Here is a 24,377-nt window from a genome sequence, read left to right on the forward strand (position 1 = left end):
GGTTGATGCCACCTTTGCATTGTAAGGTGACATCAAGCCCGGCTTAGTAATGGAGAGGCGTCAATAAGACACCTATCCATTACTAATCCTATAGTCGTGAAAGAGTTAAATAAAGACACAGCCAGAATAAAGTATTTTAATGAAATAAAACACTACAGTTTCCCATCTTTATTGTACTCCTAATTCCTGCGACGCCCTCGATCTCCTGTTAAAATAAAATAAACCAACACAAATACTCCCTGTTCCGATATAATCCATTTAATAACGAGTGTCCCACAACGATCTCGATGTAGAACTGTCACATCAAAAGATGTGACTGCCCTACACGGCCTCCAGTAACACACTGACAGGAGACAATGGCTCCTGCAGTGTTTCACTGAGGGTTCACTGGAGTTCATGCTCTCACTTTACGGTACTGCTGTGTGAGAATTTTCTGACGCAGCAGTGCGGCATGTGACAGAATGAACCCCAGTGAGCCACTGCAGGAGGATACCTGCCGTCATTGTATCACCGGAGGCCCTTGGAGAGCGGTCACATCTCCCGATGTGACAGCTTTACACGGGAGATTGTTGTGGGACACTCATTATCAAATGGATTACATCGTAACAGGGAGTATATGATGGTTTATTATATTTTTTTACAGGTGATCGAGGATGTCGTGGATTAGCTGGTGAGTATGTACTGTGTACAGTAAGGTCCATATATATTTGGACAGAGACAACATTTTTCTAATTTTGGTTATAGACATTACCACAATGAATTTTAAACAAAACAATTCAGATGCAGTTGAAGTTCAGACTTCCAGCTTTCATTTGAGGGTATCCACATTAAAATTGGATGAAGGGTTTAGGCGTTTCAGCTCCTTAACATGTGCCACCCTGTTTTTAAAGGGACCAAAAGTAATTGGACAATTGACTCCAAGGCTATTTCATGGACAGGTGTGGGCAGACCCTTCGTTATGTCATTCTCAATTAAGCAGATAAAAGGCCTGGAGTTGATTTGAGGTGTGGTGCTTGCATTTGGAAGGTTTTGCTGTGAAGTAAACATGCGGTCAAAGAAGCTCTCCATGCAGGTGAAACAAGCCATCCTTAAACTGCGAAAACAGAAAAAACCCATCCGAGAAATTGCTACATTAGGAGTGGCAAAATCTACAGTTTAGTACATCCTGATAAAGAAAGAAAGCACTGGTGAACTCATCAATGCAAAAAGACCTGGAAGACAACAGTGGTGGATGATCGCAGAATAATCTCCATGGTGAAGAGAAACCCCTTCACAACAGCCAACCAAGTGAACAACACTCTCCAGGAGGTCGGCGTATCAATATCCAAATCTACCATAAAGAGAAGACTGCATGAAAGTAAATACAGAGGGTTCACTGCACGGTGCAAGCCACTCATAAGCATCAAGAATAAAAAGGCTAGACTGGACTTTGCTAAAAAACATATAAAAAAGCCAGCACAGTTCTGGAAGAACATTCTTTGGACAGATGAAACCAAGATCAACCTCTACCAGAATGATGGAAAGAGAAAAGTATGGCGAAGGCGTGGTACAGCTCATGATCCAAAGCATATCACATCATCTGTAAAACACGGCGGAGGCAGTGTGATGGCTTGGGCATGCATGGCTGCCAGTGGCACTGGGTCACTAGCGTTTATTGATGATGTGACACAGGACAGAAGCAGCTGAATGAATTCTGAGGTATTCAGAGCCATACTGTGTGCTCAGATCCAGCCAAATGCAGCCAAACTGATTGGTCGTCGTTTCATACTACAGATCGACAATGACCCAAAACATAAAGCCAAAGCAACCCAGGAGTTTATTAAAGCAAAGAGGTGGAATATTCTTGAATGGCCAAGTCAGTCACCTGATCTCAACCCAATTGAGCATGCATTTCACTTGTTAAAGACTAAACTTCAGACAGAAGGCCCACAAACAAATAGCAACTGAAAACCACCGCAGTGAAGGCCTGGCAGAGCATCAAAAAGGAGGAAACACAGTCTGGTGATGTCCATGAGTTCAAGACTTCAGGCAGTCATTGCCAACAGAGGTTTACAACCAAGTACTAAAAATGAATATTTTATTTAAAATTATTGAATCTGTCCAATTACTTTTGGTCCCTTTAAAAACAGGGTGGCACATGTTAAGGAGCTGAAACTCCTAAACCCTTCATCCAATTTTAATGTGGATACCCTCAAACGAAAGCTGAAAGTCTGAACTTCAACTGCATCTGAATTGTTTTGTTTAAAATTCATTGTGGTAATGTCTATAACCAAAATTAGAAAAATGTTGTCTCTGTCCAAATATATATGGACCTAACTGTATGTGTTGTTTTTTTTTTAGGCTATGTGCACACGTTGCGGATTTTGCTGCGGATTCCCAGTGGACTTGGCGCTTTGGATCTGCAGCTGCTTCCATGCGTTGTGAAGTACCATGTAAATATATGGAAAACAAAATCTGCAGTGCACATGCTGCGGAAAAAAGTGCGGAAACGCAGCAGTGTTTTATCCGCAGCATGTCAATTGTTTGTGCGGATTCTGCAGCGTTTTACACCTGCTCATCAATAGGAATCCGCAGGTGTAAAACCGCACAAAAAACGCGGGTAATCCGCATGCGGTTTACCTGCAGATTTTGCAAAAACAATGCGGAAAAATCCACAACGTGTGCACATAGCCTTACACTTGAACACAGTAGCCGAATGATGGTATTACTAGTGTTCCATAATCGGCTAGCTGTCACTGTAGCACGCATAGTCGGATGGGACTAGTAGTGCCATCGGATGATGCCTGCCTACATACAGACCCACACACAAACGCAGCCCTGCACACACACATATACACACAGGCACACACATATTCTCCGAACACACACTCTTCCTCCTCTCGATCTGCGTTTTTCGCACGCAACTCCGCAGCAAATCCGCAGATCTTTTTAAACCTGCCGTTTTGCTGCAGATTTACCTGACTCAATGGAAGTCAATTGGTAGAGAAACGCTGCAGATCTGCAGAAAGAATTGACATGCTGTGGAAATAAAAATGCAAATACGCGCGTAATTTTCCTCAGCATGTGCACAACCATTCTCAATTTCCCATTGACTAACTTTGGTGGTGCACTACACTGCGGATTTGATGCAATTCCGCGCATCCAAAAATGCTGAGGATCCGCATCAAAATCCGCAACGTGTGCATGCACATAGCCTAATACATAACTGACATTTGAGAAATTAAATTAGCAGTGACCGATTTAGTAATATAACCGGCCGCCTTCTCAGTAATAGCCAAGGGCTCCATCCATGGAGTCTATTAGTTTCTTAAAGAGGTTGACAGATCTTAAAGAGAACCTGCCACCAGGATAAAGCAAAGGTCGGGCCATAATGGCGCTATTACACTCCATAGGGCTCCTTTTCACTTGCGTGAAATACGGCCAAGACTCGCAGGTTAAAACCCGGCTCTGGCGCCGGCACTCCAGAGCGGAGCATGCAGCCGCACAGCAATACATGGAGCTGCACGCTCCGCTCTGGAGTGCCGGCGGCAGAGCCAGGTTTTAACCTGCGAGACTCGGCCGTATTTCACGCAAGTGAAAAGGAGTCCTTAGGCCGGCGTCACACTCAGCGTATGTAAATACGGTCCGTTTTTTTACGGCCGTAATACGCAGAAAAGTCCCCAAAATAGTGATCCGTTTGTCCTCCGTAGGCAGGGTGTGTCAGCGTATTTTGCGCATGGCATCCTCCGTTTGTAATCCGTATGGCATCCGTACTGCGATATTTTCTCGCAGGCTTGCAAAACCGTCATCTAATGGATTTATGTGCTCAAATGTTCGTTAAAACATATATACAGTATATATATATACTGTATATATATATATATATGTCATTGAGACAGACACACACACACATATATATATATATATATATATATATATATATATATATATATATATATATTCTGTATTTATATTTAATTCAGCGCGAGATATGTGAAAAGCCGGTAATTCAATTGCCGGCATTTAATTTCTCCTTCCCAAACACGACATGATATGAGACATGGTTTACATACAGTAAATAGTGTCGAGCATTCCGATACCGCAAGTATCGGGTATCGGCCGATATTTGCTGTATCGGAATTCCGATACCGAGTTCCGATATTTTTGTGATATCGGAATCGGAAGTGTGCGGTGCTTATGGTTGCCAGGGTCTGGAGGAGAGGAGACTCTCCTTCAGGCCCTGGGATCCATATTCATGTAAAAAATAAATAATAAAAATAAAAAATATGGATATACTCACCCATCCGGCGGACCCTGGACCTTAGCGGTGCCTCCGTTCGTAAGAGTGCAGGGCGTGAAGGACCTTCGATGACTTCGCGGCTTGTGATTGGTCGCGTGAGTGGTCACATGAGCGGTCACGCGACCAATCACAAGCCACGACGTCATCGAAGGTCCTTGACTCTGCATTCTTAGGAACGGAGGCTGCCGGTTACAGCGCTAAGGTCCAGGGGCCGCCGGACGGGTGAGTATATCAATATTTTTTATTTTTATTCTTTATTTTATACATGAATATGGATCTTAGGGCCTGAAGGAGAGTTTCCTCTCCTTCAGACCCTGGGAAACATTCCGATATTTTGTGTCCCATTGATATGCATTGGTATCGGTGATATCCGATATTTTTTGGATATCGGCCGATCCAATCCGATACCGATACCTTTGCATGTCGGAAGGTATCGCTCAACACTAACAGTAAACCATCTCATATCCCTTTTTTTTTTTTTGCATATTCCACACTACTAATGTTAGTAGTGTGTATGTGCAAAACGTGGGCCCTCTAGCTTGTAAAAGAAAGGGTTAAATGGCGGAAAAAATTGGCGTTGGCTCCCGCGCAATTTTCTCCGCCAGAGTGGTAAAGCCAGTGACTGAGGGCAGATATTAATAGCCTAGAGAGGGTCCATGGTTATTGGCCCCCCCCCTGGCTAAAAACATCTGCCCCCAGCCACCCACCCCAGAAAAGGCACATCTGGAAGATGAGCCTATTCTGGCACTTGGCCACTCTCTTCCCACTCCCGTGTAGCGGTGGGATATGGGGTAATGAAGGGTTAATGTCACCTTGCTATTGTAAGGTGACATTAAGCCAGATTAATAATGGAGAGGCGTCAATTATGACACCTATCCATTATTAATCCAATAGTACGAAATGGTTAATAAAACACACACATTTTTAAATAGTATTTTAATGAAATAAAGACACAGGTTGTTGTAATATTTTATTATACTGGTAATCCAGCTGAAGACCCTCGTTCTGTAACAAAGGAAAAATAAAAAAACAACAATATCTCATACCTTCCGACGCTCAGGTCAGTCCCACGAAGTAAATCCATCTGAAGGGGTTAAATCATTTTACAGCCAGGAGCTGTGCTAAAGCAGTGCTCCTGTCTGTAAAACCCCGGGGACTGAATGGAAAGCGGGGTGACCTGGAGTTACCTTGAGTTGCGGTGAGGCGCCCTCTGCTGGATGTCCTCATATGAACTCGAGCGTGGGAACTTTTACCAGGCTCCAGTTCATGAGGACATCCAGCAGAGGGCGCATCACCGCAGCTCAAGGTAACTACAGGTCACCCTGCTTTCCATTCATTCCCTGGGGGTTTTACAGCCACGAGCACTGCTTTAGCATAGCTCCTGGCTGTAAAATGATTTAACCCCTTCAGATGGATTTACTTCGTGGGATTAACCTGAGCATCGGAAGGTATGAGATATTGTTGTTTTTTTATTTTTCCTTTGTTACAGAACGAGGGTCTTCAGCTGGATTACCAGTATAATAAAATATTACAACAACCTGTGTCTTTATTTCATTAAAATACTTTTTAAAAATGTGTGTTTTATTAACCATTTCGTACTATTGGATTAATAATGGATAGGTGTCATAATTGACGCCTCTCCATTATTAATCTGGCTTAATGTCACCTTACAGTAGCAAGGTGACATTAACCCTTCATTACCCCATATCCCACCGCTACACGGGAGTGGGAAGAGAGTGGCCAAGTGCCAGAATAGGCACATCTTCCAGATGTGCCTTTTCTGGGGTGGCTGCGGGCAGATGTTTTTAGCCAGGGGGGGGGGGCAATAACCATGGACCCTCTCCTGGCTATTAATATCTGCCTTCAGTCACTGGCTTTACCACTCTGGTGGAGAAAATTGCGCGGGAGCCCACGCCAATTTTTTCCGCGATTTAACTTTTTATTTTACAAGCTACAGCGCCCAAAGTTTGCACATACACACTACTAACATTAGTAGTGTGGAATATGCAAAAAAAAAAAGGGATATGAGATGGTTTACTGTATGTAAACCATGTCTCATATCCTGTCGGGTTTGTGAAGGAGAAATGAAAAGCCGGCAATTGAATTACCGGCTTTTCTATAGAACACCGCTCCGTATTTCTCGCAGGTCACACTGCTGATCCGTGTGTAATCCGTATTTTTCTCGCCCCCATACTTTCATTGGTGATTTTTTTTGCGCATTACGGTGACAAACGCAGCATGCTGCGATTTTGTACGGCCGTAGAAGATCATATAATACGGATCCGTAAAATCCGGCTGATAGGAGCTGGGCCATAGAGAATCATTGGGCCGTGTGTAATGCGTATTTTACGGGTGTATTTTCTGCGCTCATACGTCCGTAAAACTCGCCAGTGTGACGCCGGCCTCAGAGTGATACCATTGTTGAAGGAATCCGATCAGTGATTCTTTTTTTAACATGGTGGGGGGATAAGGGTTGGGGTGGTCTTATGTTCCGGCCCTTCCGCCTGGCTCCTGTGTTTCTATAGGTCACTGATTATTCAGCGACCTGCCTCCATTTTGAAATTCAGTACACAAGTGGCTCCTCTCCGTACACCTCGTTCACACACGACTCCGCTTCGTACACACACGGCTCCACTCCGTACACCTCGTATACATATGCGGCTCAGCAGAGTCCTGCGTATGCTGAGGCCCCTGATCATGTGACCCCTGACTCCTCCCCTCCTGTGACCTCATCCCAGGTCCTGTGCGCACAGAACAGCCATATATGTGGTGTGCGGCTCTGCAGGTGGAGGTAGGTGCTGGAGATTCCCCATTACTGGGCGGGGGCAGGGGGCAGTAACCCCTCCATTCCCGGAGATAGTTAAGTCCACTGCGCCCCCTGGTGGTCCGTCCACCTCTATCAGTTTGCCCTTACAGTGAAGCCTGTCCCCCTGTATTATACGAGTCTTCTCCATTTCGCTAGAATCTTCTGAAAAGTGTATTTGTGGATTTTCGGGTTGCATTCTCCTACATTAGCGCGTTGTGTATATAGCACTCATTATTTATTGGCTGTATCTTCTGCTGTCATATACACTATGTGTTTATTACAGAGGTTAGCGGCGTTCTTATTATTGTACTTCTTCATGAGGAGCGACCCTATTGTGGGACGGTGGGAGGCAATGCTTCCATGTGTTGCTGCTGTCTAACAGCCGTGAGTCATGCAGCCGCGGGGACTCGCACATATTATTCCAGCACGCCAGACACTTGGTCAGCACCAGAGCATGCTCAGATAACACCTTATCCGAGCACGTTCGCTGATCACCATTGCCTAGTTTCCCAGCCACCTCTGCACATTTATCAGTGGTGACTGGTCTCCTAAGCAAAGAGTGCAATGCTTCATCTTCTGAAGCCCAAAGGAGAATGTCATTTTGTGTATAGGGTGCAGGGTTACCTCTGCAACCCTATACCCACAGCATCTAGGCATTAAGGTACACTACTTACAGATCTGCTATGACCACTATATCCTCAATGTACCTTTTCTTACTCATATACTTTTACTGTTCCCTTTCACAGTGTATGCCTTCATCCTCAAGGATCTCATATCCTCTCCCCTTTTGCTTAACCAAGGTAAATGATGCCTTATCTGGTTTTCTCAATCTGCTTAGTCATATGTTCTGGCTTCCTTAGCCTTCTACCCTTGATTATGCAATATTACTAACGCCCCCTTCTGGGCGTTTATACGTGGTGTTCTGTATATAACATGTACCATGATTTTATGAAGTTACTATGTCCGTTTTTCTTTATTATTTGTTTATGTTTTCATTTCCTCCATCCAGGTCGGGATCCTTATATTTATTTTTATGTTTGTTTTCATTTTCCAATTTTGATTATTATGTACTGTACATACTTACGTATTTTGTTTCTGTTTTTTCCTAGCGACTATATGATTAAGGCTCTGGTAGGGCCGAAACGTCATAACTACCTCTGGTCGCTTTCATATCACATAGTCATTTTGTAAATAAACCTTCACCTTTGCAATATATATACAGAGTGTGCGGTGTACTATATTTTCTATGTACGTGGGGCTTACATAGCCCACTACACCTGCACCTCGCTCCCTAATTTACCCTGAGTGCGCGCCAATTTTCTTTACTTATCTAGCCATTTTCTTGGCCGCTGCACCGGGTTGCCCTAATGTCCACTACCACCTTTGCCTATGATACAGCCACTAGTGCTAATATTATTTCAGCAGTAACTGGCTCTACTGAGTTTCTTAAAACACCCGTAGTCGACCTCAGAACCAGGGACTACGAAAAGACTAAGCGTAAGCTGGTCTCATATGACCTACATTGTACTACACTGGCCGAATATTATCGCCAGAGCAAAATCCCTAGAGGATTGAGATGTAATTTGCGACCTACACTGTTCGCAGACAATCCTGAATTTTGTGAAAAATACAAACAAATCCTCAATAAATGCTCATTAGACATCATTGTCCTTACAATTGAACACCTCCAGAGGGAGATTATTGACGTTAAAAAAAACATTGTGGCCATTGAGACCCAGTTAACTACCACTCTCTCATCCACCGATTGGACTGCTCTCAAGAACAAGACGGACAAAGCCATCACGGAATTCGAAAAAAACCTGCAGGAACGCAAAAGACTCAAGTTCCAGAGGGACAGCGAGGACTACTCCAACGACCAGGTGTATAGATGGAGCGATTACACCAATACTTCAAACTGGCGTCGTCGCAACAACTACAGAAGACCAGGGTCATACAGCTCCGGCAGCGACTCCTCTACCGGTTCCAGGCAACATTTTTTAGCCACAGGCCGCAGAGGGGGACGACACCAAACAGACCAACCCGAAGAGCGCGGCGAAAGGATGGTGACCCGAAGTCAGGTAAGCCAGCCAATCAGGTTATTAACATCTCCAGCTATTCCTTGTCACCAGCAGAACTGACAGTTCTTCAGAAAGGATTATCCTTCTGTCCAACACCCCACTGGGATCCACTTCAATTGGAGAAAGACTTGCATCGTTTTTACAGGACTATAAGACTTAAGACTCATTTCGGCACTATGCCTGTATTGGACCCAGTTGTGGGATCTTCCAGATCCATGAACATTATGTCAGAATTGTCCATTTCTTCTCTGGGACTCCGCAATGTCAGCACTTTCTCACCTCCTCACTCTCACCATGCTATTGAGACCTTCATCTCTCTCGTGGATCGCGACATTAAATCTTTGTCGCACCAACAGAGATTGGGCTTTTTTCCAACACACACGAACATGACACTTGAGGAGAAACAGGCACTTTCTTCCCTACGGTCCAATAATACCATCACTATAAAACCTGCTGACAAAGGGGGCGCGACTGTTGTCATGGATCGGTCACAATACCGAGGCGAGATCCTTAGACAACTTTCTGACACGAATACCTATAGGTCCATACCTAGGGACCCCACTGCATCTATTACCACCAAAATTAAGGATCTTATTGGAACATATCTTGACAAGAAAACTATTGATAGCAAGACAGCTACTTTTTTACAGAACCCCCATCCCATTATCCCAGTTTTTTACGTCCTTCCCAAAATACACAAATCCCTCCATAATCCACCAGGTAGGCCAATTGTGGCCTCCACGGATTCAGTGCTTTCACCGCTCTCCATATTTCTGGAAAAGATTTTGACCCCCTTAACGAAAAACACCAGATCCTATATATTAGATACAAGCCAGTTTCTTGAAAAAATAAAACAGATGCACCAAGTACCTTCCCACAGCCTCCTTGTCACTATGGACGTCAATAGTTTATACACATCTATAACCCATGAGAAGGGCTTGCTTGCTACCAGAGACCTCCTAGAACAGACTAATATGTCCCAGAATGCTATTTCCTTCTGTCTTGACCTCCTGAAAACAGTCCTTTTTGAAAACTATTTCTTATACGAGGACACCTACTATGTCCAAGTATGCGGGACCGCTATGGGCTCAAATGTAGCTCCGGCCTACGCTAACGCATACATGCATCACTTTGAGTCACATCACGTCTACAATAATGAGCTTTTTTCACAATATGTCTTGAATTACTGTAGGTACATAGATGATATCTTCCTGGTCTGGACTGGGACATCTGACACCCTGGATTTTTTCTTCTCTACCCTCAACGCCATTTCTCAGGAACTCCAATTCACCATTCATTCCCACGAAACACAAATAGCCTTTCTGGACACCCTGGTACTGAAGGATGCCAATGGATTTCTTAAAACGGACCTATATACAAAACCTACGGACTGTAACAACCTACTACTTTATTCAAGCTGCCATCCAATCACCACCAAAAACAGTCTACCTCGTTCCCAATTTAAAAGAGTTTCCCGCATCGTCACGGACCCTGAAACACGACAAATCAGACTGGCATCCATGGCGCAAAAGTTCAGCGATAGGGATTACCCCTCTACTCTCTTGACACAGGAACTCGCTTGGTCCTCGGGTCCACCCATGAGTCCAGCACCACGTCAATCCCAAGATAGGATTCCGTTCGTGCACACTCACCATCCATTTATGACAAAAGTTTATTCTGTCATCAAGAAGCACTGGCCCCTTCTTGGTAGAGCCCACCCTGAGATCGCATCCTTTAGGGTGCCCGCTCTCATGAGCACCAGGAGACCCCCCAACATCCGTGACCAAATAGTCAGGGCTGATATGGGTAGTATACTCCGAGTTCCAACTCAACAGTTCTTGGGAACACGCCGCAATGGCACTTTCCCTTGCTTGAACTGTGCCGCCTGCTCGAACGTGATCAAGGCCGACAATGTGACCCACCCAAGAACCGGGAAATCTTACCCTATTCGCGGATTTTATACGTGTGACTCAAATTTTGTGGTTTACGTCATCAAATGCCCTTGCGGCCTGCTCTATGTGGGTGAAACCACCCAGCACGTACGTGATAGGATCGCAAGCCACAAGTCCACAATTAGGTGTAACAAAACTTGGCTTCCCCTTCCTGACCACTTTACCAGGGCCCGACATTCAGTAGCCCAACTGAAATACCAAGTCCTGGAACAGGTACCCCGTCCCAGACGGGGTGGCAACCATGTTAAACTGCTGAGGTCCAGGGAAACGTACTGGATATATACACTAGACACCCTTGCACCTAGGGGCCTCAATAGGGAAATCGACTGGCTACTTTAAAATTGTCCTTCCAGCTTACTAACTCTTTCCTCTTCCCTTACAGATTCGTTGAACACTATGGTGAGTTCCTTCCGCCATTAAATAACGTCAAAATCCCAGCCATTACTTTTATAGTCCCTAAGCTAGACCACTGTATATGAGCATTCTATGCCTAGTATCGTAGGTGGTTCCATTGAACATTGCACTTGACGGCGTCACACATTAAGCTCCATTACCCAGTTGCTAGAATTGCACTCAGGCTGGGCACTCACTACTTGCACAGGCTTTCCAATACATACTGCAGCGGTTGTGCTGCCTAGCAAATAAATACACACAGTATCGCCTGTTGCGCAAGCGCAGTAGTGAGCCCCATGCCCCTGACATCACTGCAGCATCCATGTCTCCCAGCAACCAGGCCCACACAAAATCGCTGGCCGCGCATGCGCAGAAGCTTTCCCATACCGCCGACATCATTTCCGGCACCGCAGGCCGCACTTCCGGTGCGCGTATTTAAGCCACAACGCCGCCGGTCACGCTACACTCTGGCAGCAGGGCGCGGGAGCGCCGCTCATTAATCTGACAACTAAGGTAACCCCTCCTCTTTATCCGCACACCGGGCCTTCTCCACCATTGCACAATAGTGCAAGTATGCTGGTTTTATGTCCCTTACTTACCCATACTTATATTCATCTACAGACCTCACAGCAGGGTTACCTCTGCAACCCTATACCCACAGCATCTAGGCATTAAGGTACACTACTTACAGATCTGCTATGACCACTATATCCTCAATGTACCTTTTCTTACTCATATACTTTTACTGTTCCCTTTCACAGTGTATGCCTTCATCCTCAAGGATCTCATATCCTCTCCCCTTTTGCTTAACCAAGGTAAATGATGCCTTATCTGGTTTTCTCAATCTGCTTAGTCATATGTTCTGGCTTCCTTAGCCTTCTACCCTTGATTATGCAATATTACTAACGCCCCCTTCTGGGCGTTTATACGTGGTGTTCTGTATATAACATGTACCATGATTTTATGAAGTTACTATGTCCGTTTTTCTTTATTATTTGTTTATGTTTTCATTTCCTCCATCCAGGTCGGGATCCTTATATTTATTTTTATGTTTGTTTTCATTTTCCAATTTTGATTATTATGTACTGTACATACTTACGTATTTTGTTTCTGTTTTTTCCTAGCGACTATATGATTAAGGCTCTGGTAGGGCCGAAACGTCATAACTACCTCTGGTCGCTTTCATATCACATAGTCATTTTGTAAATAAACCTTCACCTTTGCAATATATATACAGAGTGTGCGGTGTACTATATTTTCCAGTATATAGAACAAGCGGTCAAAAGCTTTTAAGCTAAATCATGTGACAAGGCTCATTAAAGGATCAATACTGGCTTCTCGGATTGCTACGTCCAATAGGTGGCGCTAGAGTTCATATCTTCTTCCTCTCTGAAGAGGCAATTTGCATACTGCCTAAAAAAATTAGCAATTAAAAGTGATCAAAATGTTGTATCTACCCAAAGAAGGTGCCAATAAAAAAATCAGCTCGTCACCCAAAGATAAACCCTCCTAATGCATTAGTCCATCAACGGAAAAATAACAAAGTTATGATTGCTGTTTTCACCATTACGCTGCACTTTGAATTTTTTTTCTAGGTTTTTTCAGTACCTAATATGCCGAGAAGGAAAAGAAGGATCCTTCAAACGCAAAATATTGTCTAAAAAGTATTGATTTTTATTAAACAATTGTTATTATTATTATTATTTTTATTAAAAAGGACACCATTGAAAGAAAGGAAGAACTGCCGAAACATGAGTTAAGGGGGTCCACTGTTGCAGGTTGGAGCTCTGGTAAGTATGTCTGGTCTGCACCGCTCACCTGGGACAGTCTCCTGCATCTTCCAGCATCACGTACATGTATTAAACACTCAGCACCTTGTTTATTGCATATTAACCCTTACTCTTTTGGATGTTCATTATGAGGTATATTGCATTGCTACTGTGATTAGGACTGCAGCATATATTTCCAATATCTATATTAGGTATTTACTAGTTTACAGTCTCCATAATGTATAAACCCCTATAAATGGAGGGATTCTTACTATAACCTCTGCACAGTGTATTTTTCGTTTTCTATTTGTATGTGTTATCATCTCCTTTCTTTTAATTATGTCCTTTATTACAATAATTGTTTAACCTCTTTCTGCCATTGGACGGAATAGTACGTCCGATGGCAGATCCCCTTGCTTTGATGCGGGCTCCAGCAGTGAGCCCGCATCAAAGCCGGTACATGTCAGCTGTTTTGAACAGCTGACATGTGCCCGTAATAGGCGCAGGTGAAATTGCGATCCACCCGTGGCTATTATCTAGTTAAACACTGACAGCAGCATTTAACAAGCGCTTCCGGCCATCCGGCCGGACATGCGCGCACCGCTGATCCCCGTCATGTGATCGGGGGTCATGAGTGCGTTGGCATAACAATTAGGGGTCTCCTTTAGACCTCTATGGTTGTTGATGCCAGATTGCTGTGAGCGCCACCCTGTGGTCGGCGCTCGTAGCAATGCAGTGATTCTGCTACATAGGAGCGATCTGAGCATCGCTCCTATGTAGCAGAGCCGATCAGGCTATGCCAGCTTCTAGTCTCCCATGGAGGTTATTGAAGCATGGCAAAAGTAAAAAAAAAAAAAAATGTTTAAAAAAAAAATGAAAAAAATAAAAAAAAATGTAAAAGTTGAAATCACTCCCCTTTCGCCCCATTCAAAATAAAACAATTAAAAAAAATTCAAACCTGCGCCTATTTGGTATCACCCCGTTCAGAATCGCCCGATCTATCAATTAAAAAAAATTAACCTGATCGCTAAACGACGTAGCGAGAAAAAACCTCAAAACACCAGAATTACATCTTTTTGGTTGCCACGACATTGTAATAACGGGCGATCAAAAGAATGTATCTGCACCAAAATGTTAGCTCGGCACTCAAAAAATAAGCCCTCACCCGACCCGAGATCCCGAAAAAAAATAGAAACGCTACGGGTCTTGGAAAATTGCGCAATCTTTTTTTTTTTTTTGTTAGCAAAGTTTGGATTTTTTTTTCACCACTTGGATAAAAGAGAACCTAGACATGTTTGGTGTCTATGAACTCGTAATGACCTGGAGAATCATAATGGCAGGTCAATTTTAGCACTTAGTGAACCTAGCAAAAAAGCCAAACAAAAAATAAGTGTGGGATTGCGCTTTTTTTGCAATTTCACCGCACTTGGAATTTTTTTCCCGTTTTCTAGCACAAGACACGCTAAAACCAATGATGTCGTTCAAGAGTACAACTCATCCCGCAAAAAAATAAGCCCTCACATGGCCATATTGACTGAAAAATAAAACAGTTATGGCTCTGGGAAGAAGGGGAGCGGAAAAAAGAAAACGCAAAACCGAAAAAAGCTCCGGGGTGAAGGGGTGAATAAAAATCAATACTTTTTAGACATTTTTTGCGTTTGGAAGATCCTTCTTTTCCTTATCGGTTCATTAGTCTTTATGGTCTTTCATGTTACTATTTAGGGCACAATAGGCTCTCAGTACCTAATATGTTTAAATGAATTTTTTAATTCAAAATTGCAACTCTTCCCGCAAACAAAAAAAAACAGACCCTCATATGGATATGTTGGCAAAAAAAAAAAAAAGTTATGGCTCAATGAAGAAGGGGAGTAAAAATAACACAAGTGCATAAGCTGCCTCATCATGAAGGGGTTAAAAGTCAAAATGACGACTTCTGCTAGGATGTTACTGTCAGAGCGGTGACGCGCATGTCTCTTCAGCGATCCTCTACTCACCTTGCAGTTTCTCCCACTTCAAGCTGTCCTGCTGAGTCTGCTTTTTGCAGAATTGCTGCATTTGCTTATGACATTCATTTATTTTTATGGGGCATAGTCGGTCTCTGCAGGAATTTAACTGTGCCATGTCCTGCAGAGATTTGGTTCGCCAGCCTATCCTCTGCAAGCAGGGCCTTTATTAGGCAGCTACTCCTACCGCTCTTTGTCTGAACACTGGTTCCTATCCTGAGAGCACCTGGTTATGCATTCCTCCATATTCTGCTTCCCATTAACGACCCGGCTTGTTTACCCTACCTGTTTGACCTCTCTGCTCCTGACCTCGGCTATGGTTACTGATCCTGTGCTGCCTGCCTTAACCTCAGACTCTCTGACTACACCTTTGTCTCACCCCTCCTTACCTCGTACCCATGCCTCTGACCCTCCGGTCAGCTTCTGCAGACCCTGGGACTGCCTTGGAGCGGTACCTGGTGACTACCGGTGGCAAAGCCTATGCTCACCATCAGAGGCTCTAGTGAAGACTCGGTAGTCGCTTAGTTTTGCCCCTCCAGGATAAGCCCAGCCCGTGGCACAATGGGTCCACACCCACCAGCATTAGTTACTGTAGATTTCACTTTTTCCATTGCACACCATTTCCACTATGATATCCACACCGATCTTTGGAAATGGAAATATACCATAGATATGTTTTCCTAGATACCTAAAAGTTCATGTTTAAATTATTACAGCTGTGGAAATTATTTGGGTTTGCTGCACATTTCTCTGGTTTCAATACCTCTTCAACCAATGGCTATAGCATTTATGGCAAGTTCTGACATAGAGGCACTTCCTTGATCAGATATATTCTAGCTAGTGATGAGCGAGTATACTCGTTGCTCGGGTTTTCCCGAGCACGCTCAGGTGATCTCTGAGTATCAGTAAGTGCTCGGAGATTTAGTTTTTGTTGCCGCAGCTGCATGATTTACTGCTGCTAGCCAGCCAGAGTACATGTGGGGGTTGCCTGGTTGCTAGGGAATCCCACATGTAATCAAGCTGGCTAACAGTCGCAAATCATGCAGCTGCTGCGACTAAAACTAAATCTCCCGAGCACTAACAAATACTCGATCACCCGAGCGTGCTCTGGAAAACCTGAGCAACGAGTATACTCGCTCATCACTAATTCTAGCCCATCCATTGTCTTCTCTTCTTCCTATCCAGGTCCCTACAATATCAGATCCTTTCTCTGGAGATCTTCTATATAAGAGAATTTTCCTGATTGACCCCTCACGGATGGATAGGGACAAAACGGCGGAGAGGATATTACACCTCACCCTAGAGATCCTCTTCAGGCTTACAGGAGAGGTGGGAGATTCTGATGACGTCACATTACATCATTCTTATCTATGGTTATTGTTACTGATTTCAGCTTTCAGCAGAATTTATCAGCAGTCAGCTATTCTGACTATTCGAATTGTTTTATTATATTTTATGTATGTTTTATTTTATTACATAGTGTGACCTCTGCATGTTTAAAGTCTTGGTTGCTTTCCATTTTCCTTTTTTTATAAGTATTTTGAGTTTCCTATTTGTATTCAAAAGATTTGAATGCACTGTGCTCCTTCTATGTCTGGGCCGTAGCCTGTTGCAGATTTTGGCTTTCAACAGAATCATTTAGCACCCCAGCTTTGTGGGAGAATGAACTGTTTACTTGGGACATGCATAAATTATATTGTTTATCTGTAACATTGTAGATACAGAGAAGAGTTGGCACAACTAATACTGAGAGGTCTTAGAGTACAGTAGACTAAAGAAACTGTATACACAGCACAAGCGCATGCATTGCCTTCTGATGTCTGCTAAGCACTGTCCTTCCATCATAACTGCAGCTGTTGCCATTACTCCAACACTACTTCATAACAGCTAAGGCTTAGTCCATTAAGCTTAGCTTCCTTCCTCTTCTGAGAACTGATATGATGCTTCCCAACATGAGGGTTCATATACCTTGACTGTGCTTGTCAAGTATGCGAGACATTCAGATGGTCAGCCTTTGTATTCTTTGATTTAAATCCTTGGTTCTGTATTTGAGTTGGGTTGTATCTGCTCTCTGTTGGTGTTTAGGCTTGCGCTAACTTTTAATCTTGGGGCTTATTGCACCCTGGAGTTTATTAGAATTGTAACCTAGTATTAGTAAGTATGGCTGTTTTTTTCTTGTGATGTTTTTAAGGCCGGGGTCACACTTAGCGTACAGGCGTAATACGCAGAAAAGTTCCTGAACAGTGATTCGTATTCAATACGAGGATGTGATTTTTTCCTCATAAAATTATCTGTGTGTCATCCATATGGCGTTCTCTTGCGGACTTGCAAAATGGACCTAGAATGGATCCATGGGCTCAAATATTCGTGAATATATATATATATACTGTATATATTTATATTTCATACAGAGCTCGATAGCAGAAAAGCCGGTAATTCAATTACCGGCTTTTGCTATCTCCTTATCAAACCCGACAGGGTATGAGACATGGTTTACATACAGTAAACCATTTCATATCCCTTATTTTTTTTTTACATATTCCTCACTAATAATGTTACAAGGGTCTGTGTGCAAAATTTTGGAGCTCTAGGTGTTAAATAAAGGGCTAAATCACGGAAAAAACTGGCGTGGGCTCCCGCGCAATTTTCCCCGCCAGAGTGGGAAAGCCAGTGACTGAGGGCAGATCCAAGCTCCAACATTTTATACATAGACACTTGTAACATTATTAGTGAGGAATATGTAAAAAAAATAAGGGATATGAAATGGTTTACTGTATGTAAACCATTTTGAATAAATACAATGGGGTAGTGATTTAGTACATGTAATCATATGGTACCCTAAAATTCAAATTTTATTAAATATAAATTTAAAATGCCAACAACCAATGGCACACCAAAAAAAGAAAAAGACACACCGTGAAAAACTGGGGTGGGGGAAGAGTCATGCCCTAGTATGAGTCTATACTGTACAGTTGCCTATCTGCGGGGGTTGGCACCCTAGGGGAAGCATTATGGCGCCCCCGCTCCGCGATGGCTGGCCCTGGGTACCCTGGTTTGACCCTGATCAACCCTCAAGGCCCCTCTGCCCAACACACAATTGCACTGAAGGTACCCCTATTAGCTATACATAGATCAGACCTATACCTAGGGAGACCTAGACCCCACACTGTGCATAATAAAAACAAAAAGAGAACATGTAATTTAAGGCGTTTTGTGGCAGAATTTGCAAAATAACCTTGATTATAGATACTCTTTGGCATAAAAATTGCCTAGCATGGATTTCCACAATGTCATTGGCCCCAGCTCCAATGCAATAACCAATGTTTCACTCAATAAATGGAATCATGAGAACATAAGGTGGTGAACAATACGTTCCAGAGTCATTTGATAGATTTTAACCCTTTGGCTCAAGTTGCCTAATGTGATAGTCCCAATATCCTTAGTCTCAGTTCCAATAGCAGGTGTTTATCTCAATAAATGCAATTATAAGCACATAAAATAGTGAACAATACGTTCCAAAATTATTTGATAGGTTTTACATGCGCCGCATATTGCAAGGGTTAGAGCATGTCAATCCGTGTATATTTTGATACTCATCATTCAGGTGCAATGCCGCCCGCCTTCTATCTACTTAGCCTCAACGCGTTTCGCCTCTCTGGCTCATCAGGAGGCCCGATTTCCTGTCATGTTTCTCAATAGGTTGTGATAGAACTACCTCTTGAAGCTCATCAAGAGAATGCCAAGAATGTGCAAAGCAGTCATCAAAGCAAAAGGTGGCTACTTTGAAGAACCTAGAATATAAGACATCATTTCAGTTGTTTCACACTTTTTTGTTTAGTATATAATTCCACATGTGTTAATTCATAGTTGTGATGCCTTCAGTGTGAATGCACAATTTTCATAGTCCTGAAAATACAGAAAAATCTTTAAATGAGAAGGTGTGTCCAAACCTTCGGTCTGGACTGTGTGTGTGTATATGTGTGTATGTATGTATGTATGTATGTATGTGTATATATATATATATATATATATATATATATATATATATATATATATATATATATATATATATATATGTATATACTCGAGTATAAGCCGACCCGAGTATAAGCCGACCCCCCTAATTTTGCCACAAAAAACTGGGAAAACTTATTGACTCGAGTATAAGCCTAGGGTGGAAAATGCAACAGCTACCGGTGAATTTCAAAAATAAAAATAGATGCTCCATACCATTCATTATTGCCCCATAGATGCTCCATATAAAGCTGTGCCATATATAATGCTCCATACCATTGATTATTGCCCCATATATTATCCATATATAGCTGTGCCATATAGAATGCTCTGCACCGTTCATTATGGCCCCATAGATGCTCCATATAAAGCTGTGCCATATAGAATGCTCTGCACCGTTCATTATGGCCCCATAGATGCTCCATATAAAGCTGTGCCACATATACAATGCTCTGCACCGTTCATTATGGCCCTATAGATGCTCCATATAAAGCTGTGCCATATATGCTCTGCACCGTTCATTATGGCCCTATAGATGCTCCACATAAAGCTGTGCCATATATGCTCTGCACCGTTCATTATGGCTCTATAGATGCTCCATATAAAACTGTGCCATATATGCTCTGCACCGTTCATTATGGCCCCATAGATGCTCATTATATAGCTGTGCCCTATATGCTCTGCACCGTTCAGTTTGGCCCCATAGATGCTCATTATAAAGCTGCCCCATATGGAATGCTCTGCAGCGTTCAGTTTGGCCCCATAGATGCTCCACATAAATCTGTGCCATATATAACGCTGGTGCTGCTGCTGCAATAATAAAAAAAAAAAAAAAACACATACTCACCTCTCTTGCTTGCAGCTCCTCAGCGTCCCGTCTCGGCGTCTCTCCGCACTGACTGATCAGGCAGAGGGTGCCGCGCACACTATATGCGTCATCGCGCCCTCTGACCTGAACAGTCAGAGCGGAGAGACGCCGGGAAGACTGTTGTGAATTCTGTTTGTGGGCTCCCCCGGTGGTGTTTTATGGTAGTGCCACTTATTTGCCTTCTTCTATCCTTGATCACCTGTTGACACCCATTAGGGGAGTTTCCTATTTAAGGCTGCTTGGCTGCTGGTCTGATGCCGGCCAACAATGTATCAGTAGCATTCTGTTGCATTCTCCTGCCTCAAGATCCTGTTCAGCTAAGTTGAATTTTGTTTCTAGTTTATTCTATTTTTGTCCAGCTATTTGCAATGTGACTCTCTGTAGCTGGAAGCTCTCGTGGACTGGAATTGCCACTCCAGTGGCATGAGTTGTCACTGGAGTTTTAAAGTAATTTCAGGATGGTGTTTTTGAGTAGTGTTTTGAAGTTGACCGTGAAGTGACTCTTTCCTGTACTTCTGCTATCTAGTAAGCGGACCTCACTGTGCTAAATCTGCTGTTCATCCTACGTATGTCTTTTCCTCTTGACTCACCGTCAATATCTGTGGGGGGCTGCTATCTCCCTTTGGGGTTCATCTCTGGAGGTAAGGCAGGCCTGTATATTCCTCTGATAGGGGTAGTTAGATCTCCGGCTGGCGCGTGGTGTCTAGGGCATCGTAGGAAACACTCCCCGGCTACTTCCAGTGTCGTGTCAGGTTCAGGTCACGGTCACTTTAGTTCCCATCACCCGAGAGCTAGTCCGTTTGTTATTTTTGATTTCCCTGCCATTGGGAAAATCATAACAGTTTGGCCGGCCCTCCTGTTTCTCGTTCTCGCGAATGCCCCTTCCGTTTTTCAGTCCTTTATGCACGATATTTTCCGTGAATATCTGGATAAATTTATGATTGTGTATTTGGATGATATTTTGATTTTTTTGGAGGACTGGGAATCTCATGTTCAACAGGTCAGGAGAGTTTTTCAGGTTTTACGAGCTAATTCTCTATTTGTGAAGGGCTAAAAGTGTATTTTTGGGGTTCAGAGAATTTCCTTTTTGGGATATATTTTTTCCCCTTCATCTATGGAGATGGACCCTGTTAAGGTTCAGGCTATTTGTGATTGGGTACAACCTACTTCTCTAAAGAGTCTTCAGAAATTCTTGGGATTTGCTAATTTCTATCGCCGATTCATAGCGGGTTTTTCTGCCATTGCTAAACCTTTGACTGATTTGACCAAGAAGGGTGCTGATGTTGCTAATTGGTCCTCTGCGGCTGTGGAGGCCTTTCGGGAGCTTAAGCGCCGCTTTTCTTCTGCTCCTGTGTTGCGCCAGCCTGATGTTTCGCTCCCGTTCCAGGTTGAAGTAGATGCTTCCGAGATCGGAGCAGGTGCAGTTTTGTCGCAGAAAGGTCCTGACTGCTCAGTGATGAGACCATGTGCGTTTTTCTCTCGAAAGTTTTCGCCCGCTGAGCGAAATTATGATGTTGGAAATCGGGAGCTCTTGGCCATGAAGTGGGCATTTGAGGAGTGGCGTCATTGGCTTGAGGGTGCTAGACACCAGGTGGTGGTCTTGACTGACCACAAAAATCTAATTTATCTTGAGTCAGCCAGGCGTCTGAATCCTAGACAGGCGCGCTGGTCGTTGTTTTTCTCTCGATTTAACTTTGTGGTTTCATATCTGCCTGGGTCTAAGAATGTGAGGGCGGATGCCCTCTCTAGGAGTTTTGAGCCTGACTCGCCTGGTGATTCCGAACCTACTGGCATCCTGAAGGATGGGGTGATATTGTCAGCTGTCTCCCCAGACCTGCGGCGCTCTTTGCAGGAGTTTCAGGTGGATAGGTCTGATCGCTGTCCGCCTGGTAGATTGTTTGTCCCTGATGACTGGACCAGTAGAGTTATTTCGGAGGTTCACTCTTCCGCGTTGGCAGGTCATCCTGGAATTTTTGGCACCAGGGATCTGGTGTCTAGGTCCTTCTGGTGGCCTTCCTTGTCTCGAGATGTACGTATTTTTGTGCAGTCTTGTGATGTTTGTGCTCGGGCTAAGCCCTGCTGTTCCCGGGCCAGCGGGTTGTTGTTGCCCTTGCCTATTCCTAAGAGGCCTTGGACGCACATCTCTATGGACTTTATTTCTGACCTTCCTGTTTCTCGTAGGATGTCCGTCATCTGGGTGGTGTGTGACCGTTTTTCCAAGATGGTTCACTTGGTACCTTTGCCCAAATTGCCCTCCTCCTCTGAGCTGGTCCCTCTATTTTTTCAGAATGTTGTGCGTTTGCATGGTATTCCTGAGAATATAGTGTCTGACAGGGGTACTCAGTTTGTGTCTAGATTTTGGCGGGCGTTCTGTGCCAGGATGGGCATCGACTTGTCTTTTTCGTCTGCATTCCATCCTCAGACTAATGGCCAGACTGAGCGTACTAATCAGACCTTGGAGACTTACTTGAGGTGTTTTGTGTCCGCTGATCAGGACGATTGGCTTGATTTTTTGCCATTGGCAGAGTTTGCCCTTAACAATCGGGCCAGTTCTGCCACTTTGGTTTCTCCATTTTTTTGTAATTCAGGGTTTCACCCTCGCTTTTCGTCCGGTCAATTGGAGTCTTCGGATTGTCCTGGAGTAGATGCTGTGGTTGATAGAATGCATCAGATTTGGGGACAGGTTGTGGACAATCTGAAGTTGTCCCAGGAGAAGACTCAACAGTTCACTAATCGTCATCGGCGTGTCGGTCCTCGTCTTTGTGTTGGGGACCTGGTTTGGTTGTCTTCTCGATTTGTTCCTATGAAGGTCTCGTCTCCTAAGTTTAAGCCTCGGTTTATCGGCCCTTATAGGATTCTGGAGGTTCTCAATCCTGTGTCCTTTCGTTTGGACCTCCCAGCATCTTTTACTATTCATAATGTTTTTCATCGGTCATTGTTGCGGAGGTATGAGGTGCCGGTTGTTCCGTCTGCTGATCCTCCTGCTCCTGTGCTGGTTGAGGGTGAGTTGGAGTATGTGGTGGAAAAGATCTTGGACTCCCGTGTTTCCAGACGGAAACTTCAGTATCTGGTTAAGTGGAAAGGCTATGGTCAGGAGGATAATTCTTGGGTGACAGCATCTGATGTTCATGCTCCTGATTTGGTTCGTGCATTTCATAGTGCTCATCCAGATCGCCCTGGTGGTTCTGGTGAGGGTTCGGTGCCCCCTCCTTAAGGGGGGGGTACTGTTGTGAATTCTGTTTGTGGGCTCCCCCGGTGGTGTTTTATGGTAGTGCCACTTATTTGCCTTCTTCTATCCTTGATCACCTGTTGACACCCATTAGGGGAGTTTCCTATTTAAGGCTGCTTGGCTGCTGGTCTGATGCCGGCCAACAATGTATCAGTAGCATTCTGTTGCATTCTCCTGCCTCAAGATCCTGTTCAGCTAAGTTGAATTTTGTTTCTAGTTTATTCTATTTTTGTCCAGCTATTTGCAATGTGACTCTCTGTAGCTGGAAGCTCTCGTGGACTGGAATTGCCACTCCAGTGGCATGAGTTGTCACTGGAGTTTTAAAGTAATTTCAGGATGGTGTTTTTGAGTAGTGTTTTGAAGTTGACCGTGAAGTGACTCTTTCCTGTACTTCTGCTATCTAGTAAGCGGACCTCACTGTGCTAAATCTGCTGTTCATCCTACGTATGTCTTTTCCTCTTGACTCACCGTCAATATCTGTGGGGGGCTGCTATCTCCCTTTGGGGTTCATCTCTGGAGGTAAGGCAGGCCTGTATATTCCTCTGATAGGGGTAGTTAGATCTCCGGCTGGCGCGTGGTGTCTAGGGCATCGTAGGAAACACTCCCCGGCTACTTCCAGTGTCGTGTCAGGTTCAGGTCACGGTCACTTTAGTTCCCATCACCCGAGAGCTAGTCCGTTTGTTATTTTTGATTTCCCTGCCATTGGGAAAATCATAACAGAAGACGGAGCGGCGCCCGGCGTGTGGAACGAGGACAGGTAAATATGCGATACTTACCTGCTCCCGGCGTCCCGCTCCTTCCCCCGGACAGCTGGTCTCCGGGTGCCGCAGCCTCTTCCTCTATCTAGCACCGCTGATTAGAGAAATGAATATGGGGCTCCACCCCTATGGGAGTGGAGTACATATTCGAAAAGTTTAATGAACAGGCAGGGGGAGCGTCAGGATCGCCGGGACTGGGTAAGTATGCCTCAGCGCCCTCTCCCACTC

At 44.1% G+C, this 24,377-nt stretch overlaps 1 protein-coding gene across 2 annotated transcripts in view; it reads left to right on the top strand.

Moving 5' to 3' along the window:
• Nucleotides 1–6,844: 6,844 nt before the first annotated feature.
• The window catches only part of LOC143766149 (uncharacterized), a 28,398-nt gene continuing 10,865 nt past the window's right edge, over nt 6,845–24,377 (top strand). The window contains exons 1-4 of one of the 2 annotated variants that reach the window (XM_077253612.1): nt 8,877–9,163; nt 11,498–11,514; nt 12,270–12,323; nt 16,466–16,609. In XM_077253612.1, coding sequence (XP_077109727.1) covers nt 8,974–9,163; nt 11,498–11,514; nt 12,270–12,323; nt 16,466–16,609 — 405 coding nt within the window. In that variant the 5' untranslated portion in view covers nt 8,877–8,973. Of the gene's footprint in view, nt 7,071–8,876; nt 9,164–11,497; nt 11,515–12,269; nt 12,324–13,225; nt 13,299–16,465; nt 16,610–24,377 lie in introns of those variants that run through there. The other variant, XM_077253613.1, reaches the window with a different exon arrangement.

This window comes from Ranitomeya variabilis, chromosome 4 (assembly GCF_051348905.1).
Source record: "Ranitomeya variabilis isolate aRanVar5 chromosome 4, aRanVar5.hap1, whole genome shotgun sequence".
Lineage (NCBI taxonomy): Eukaryota > Metazoa > Chordata > Amphibia > Anura > Dendrobatidae > Ranitomeya > Ranitomeya variabilis.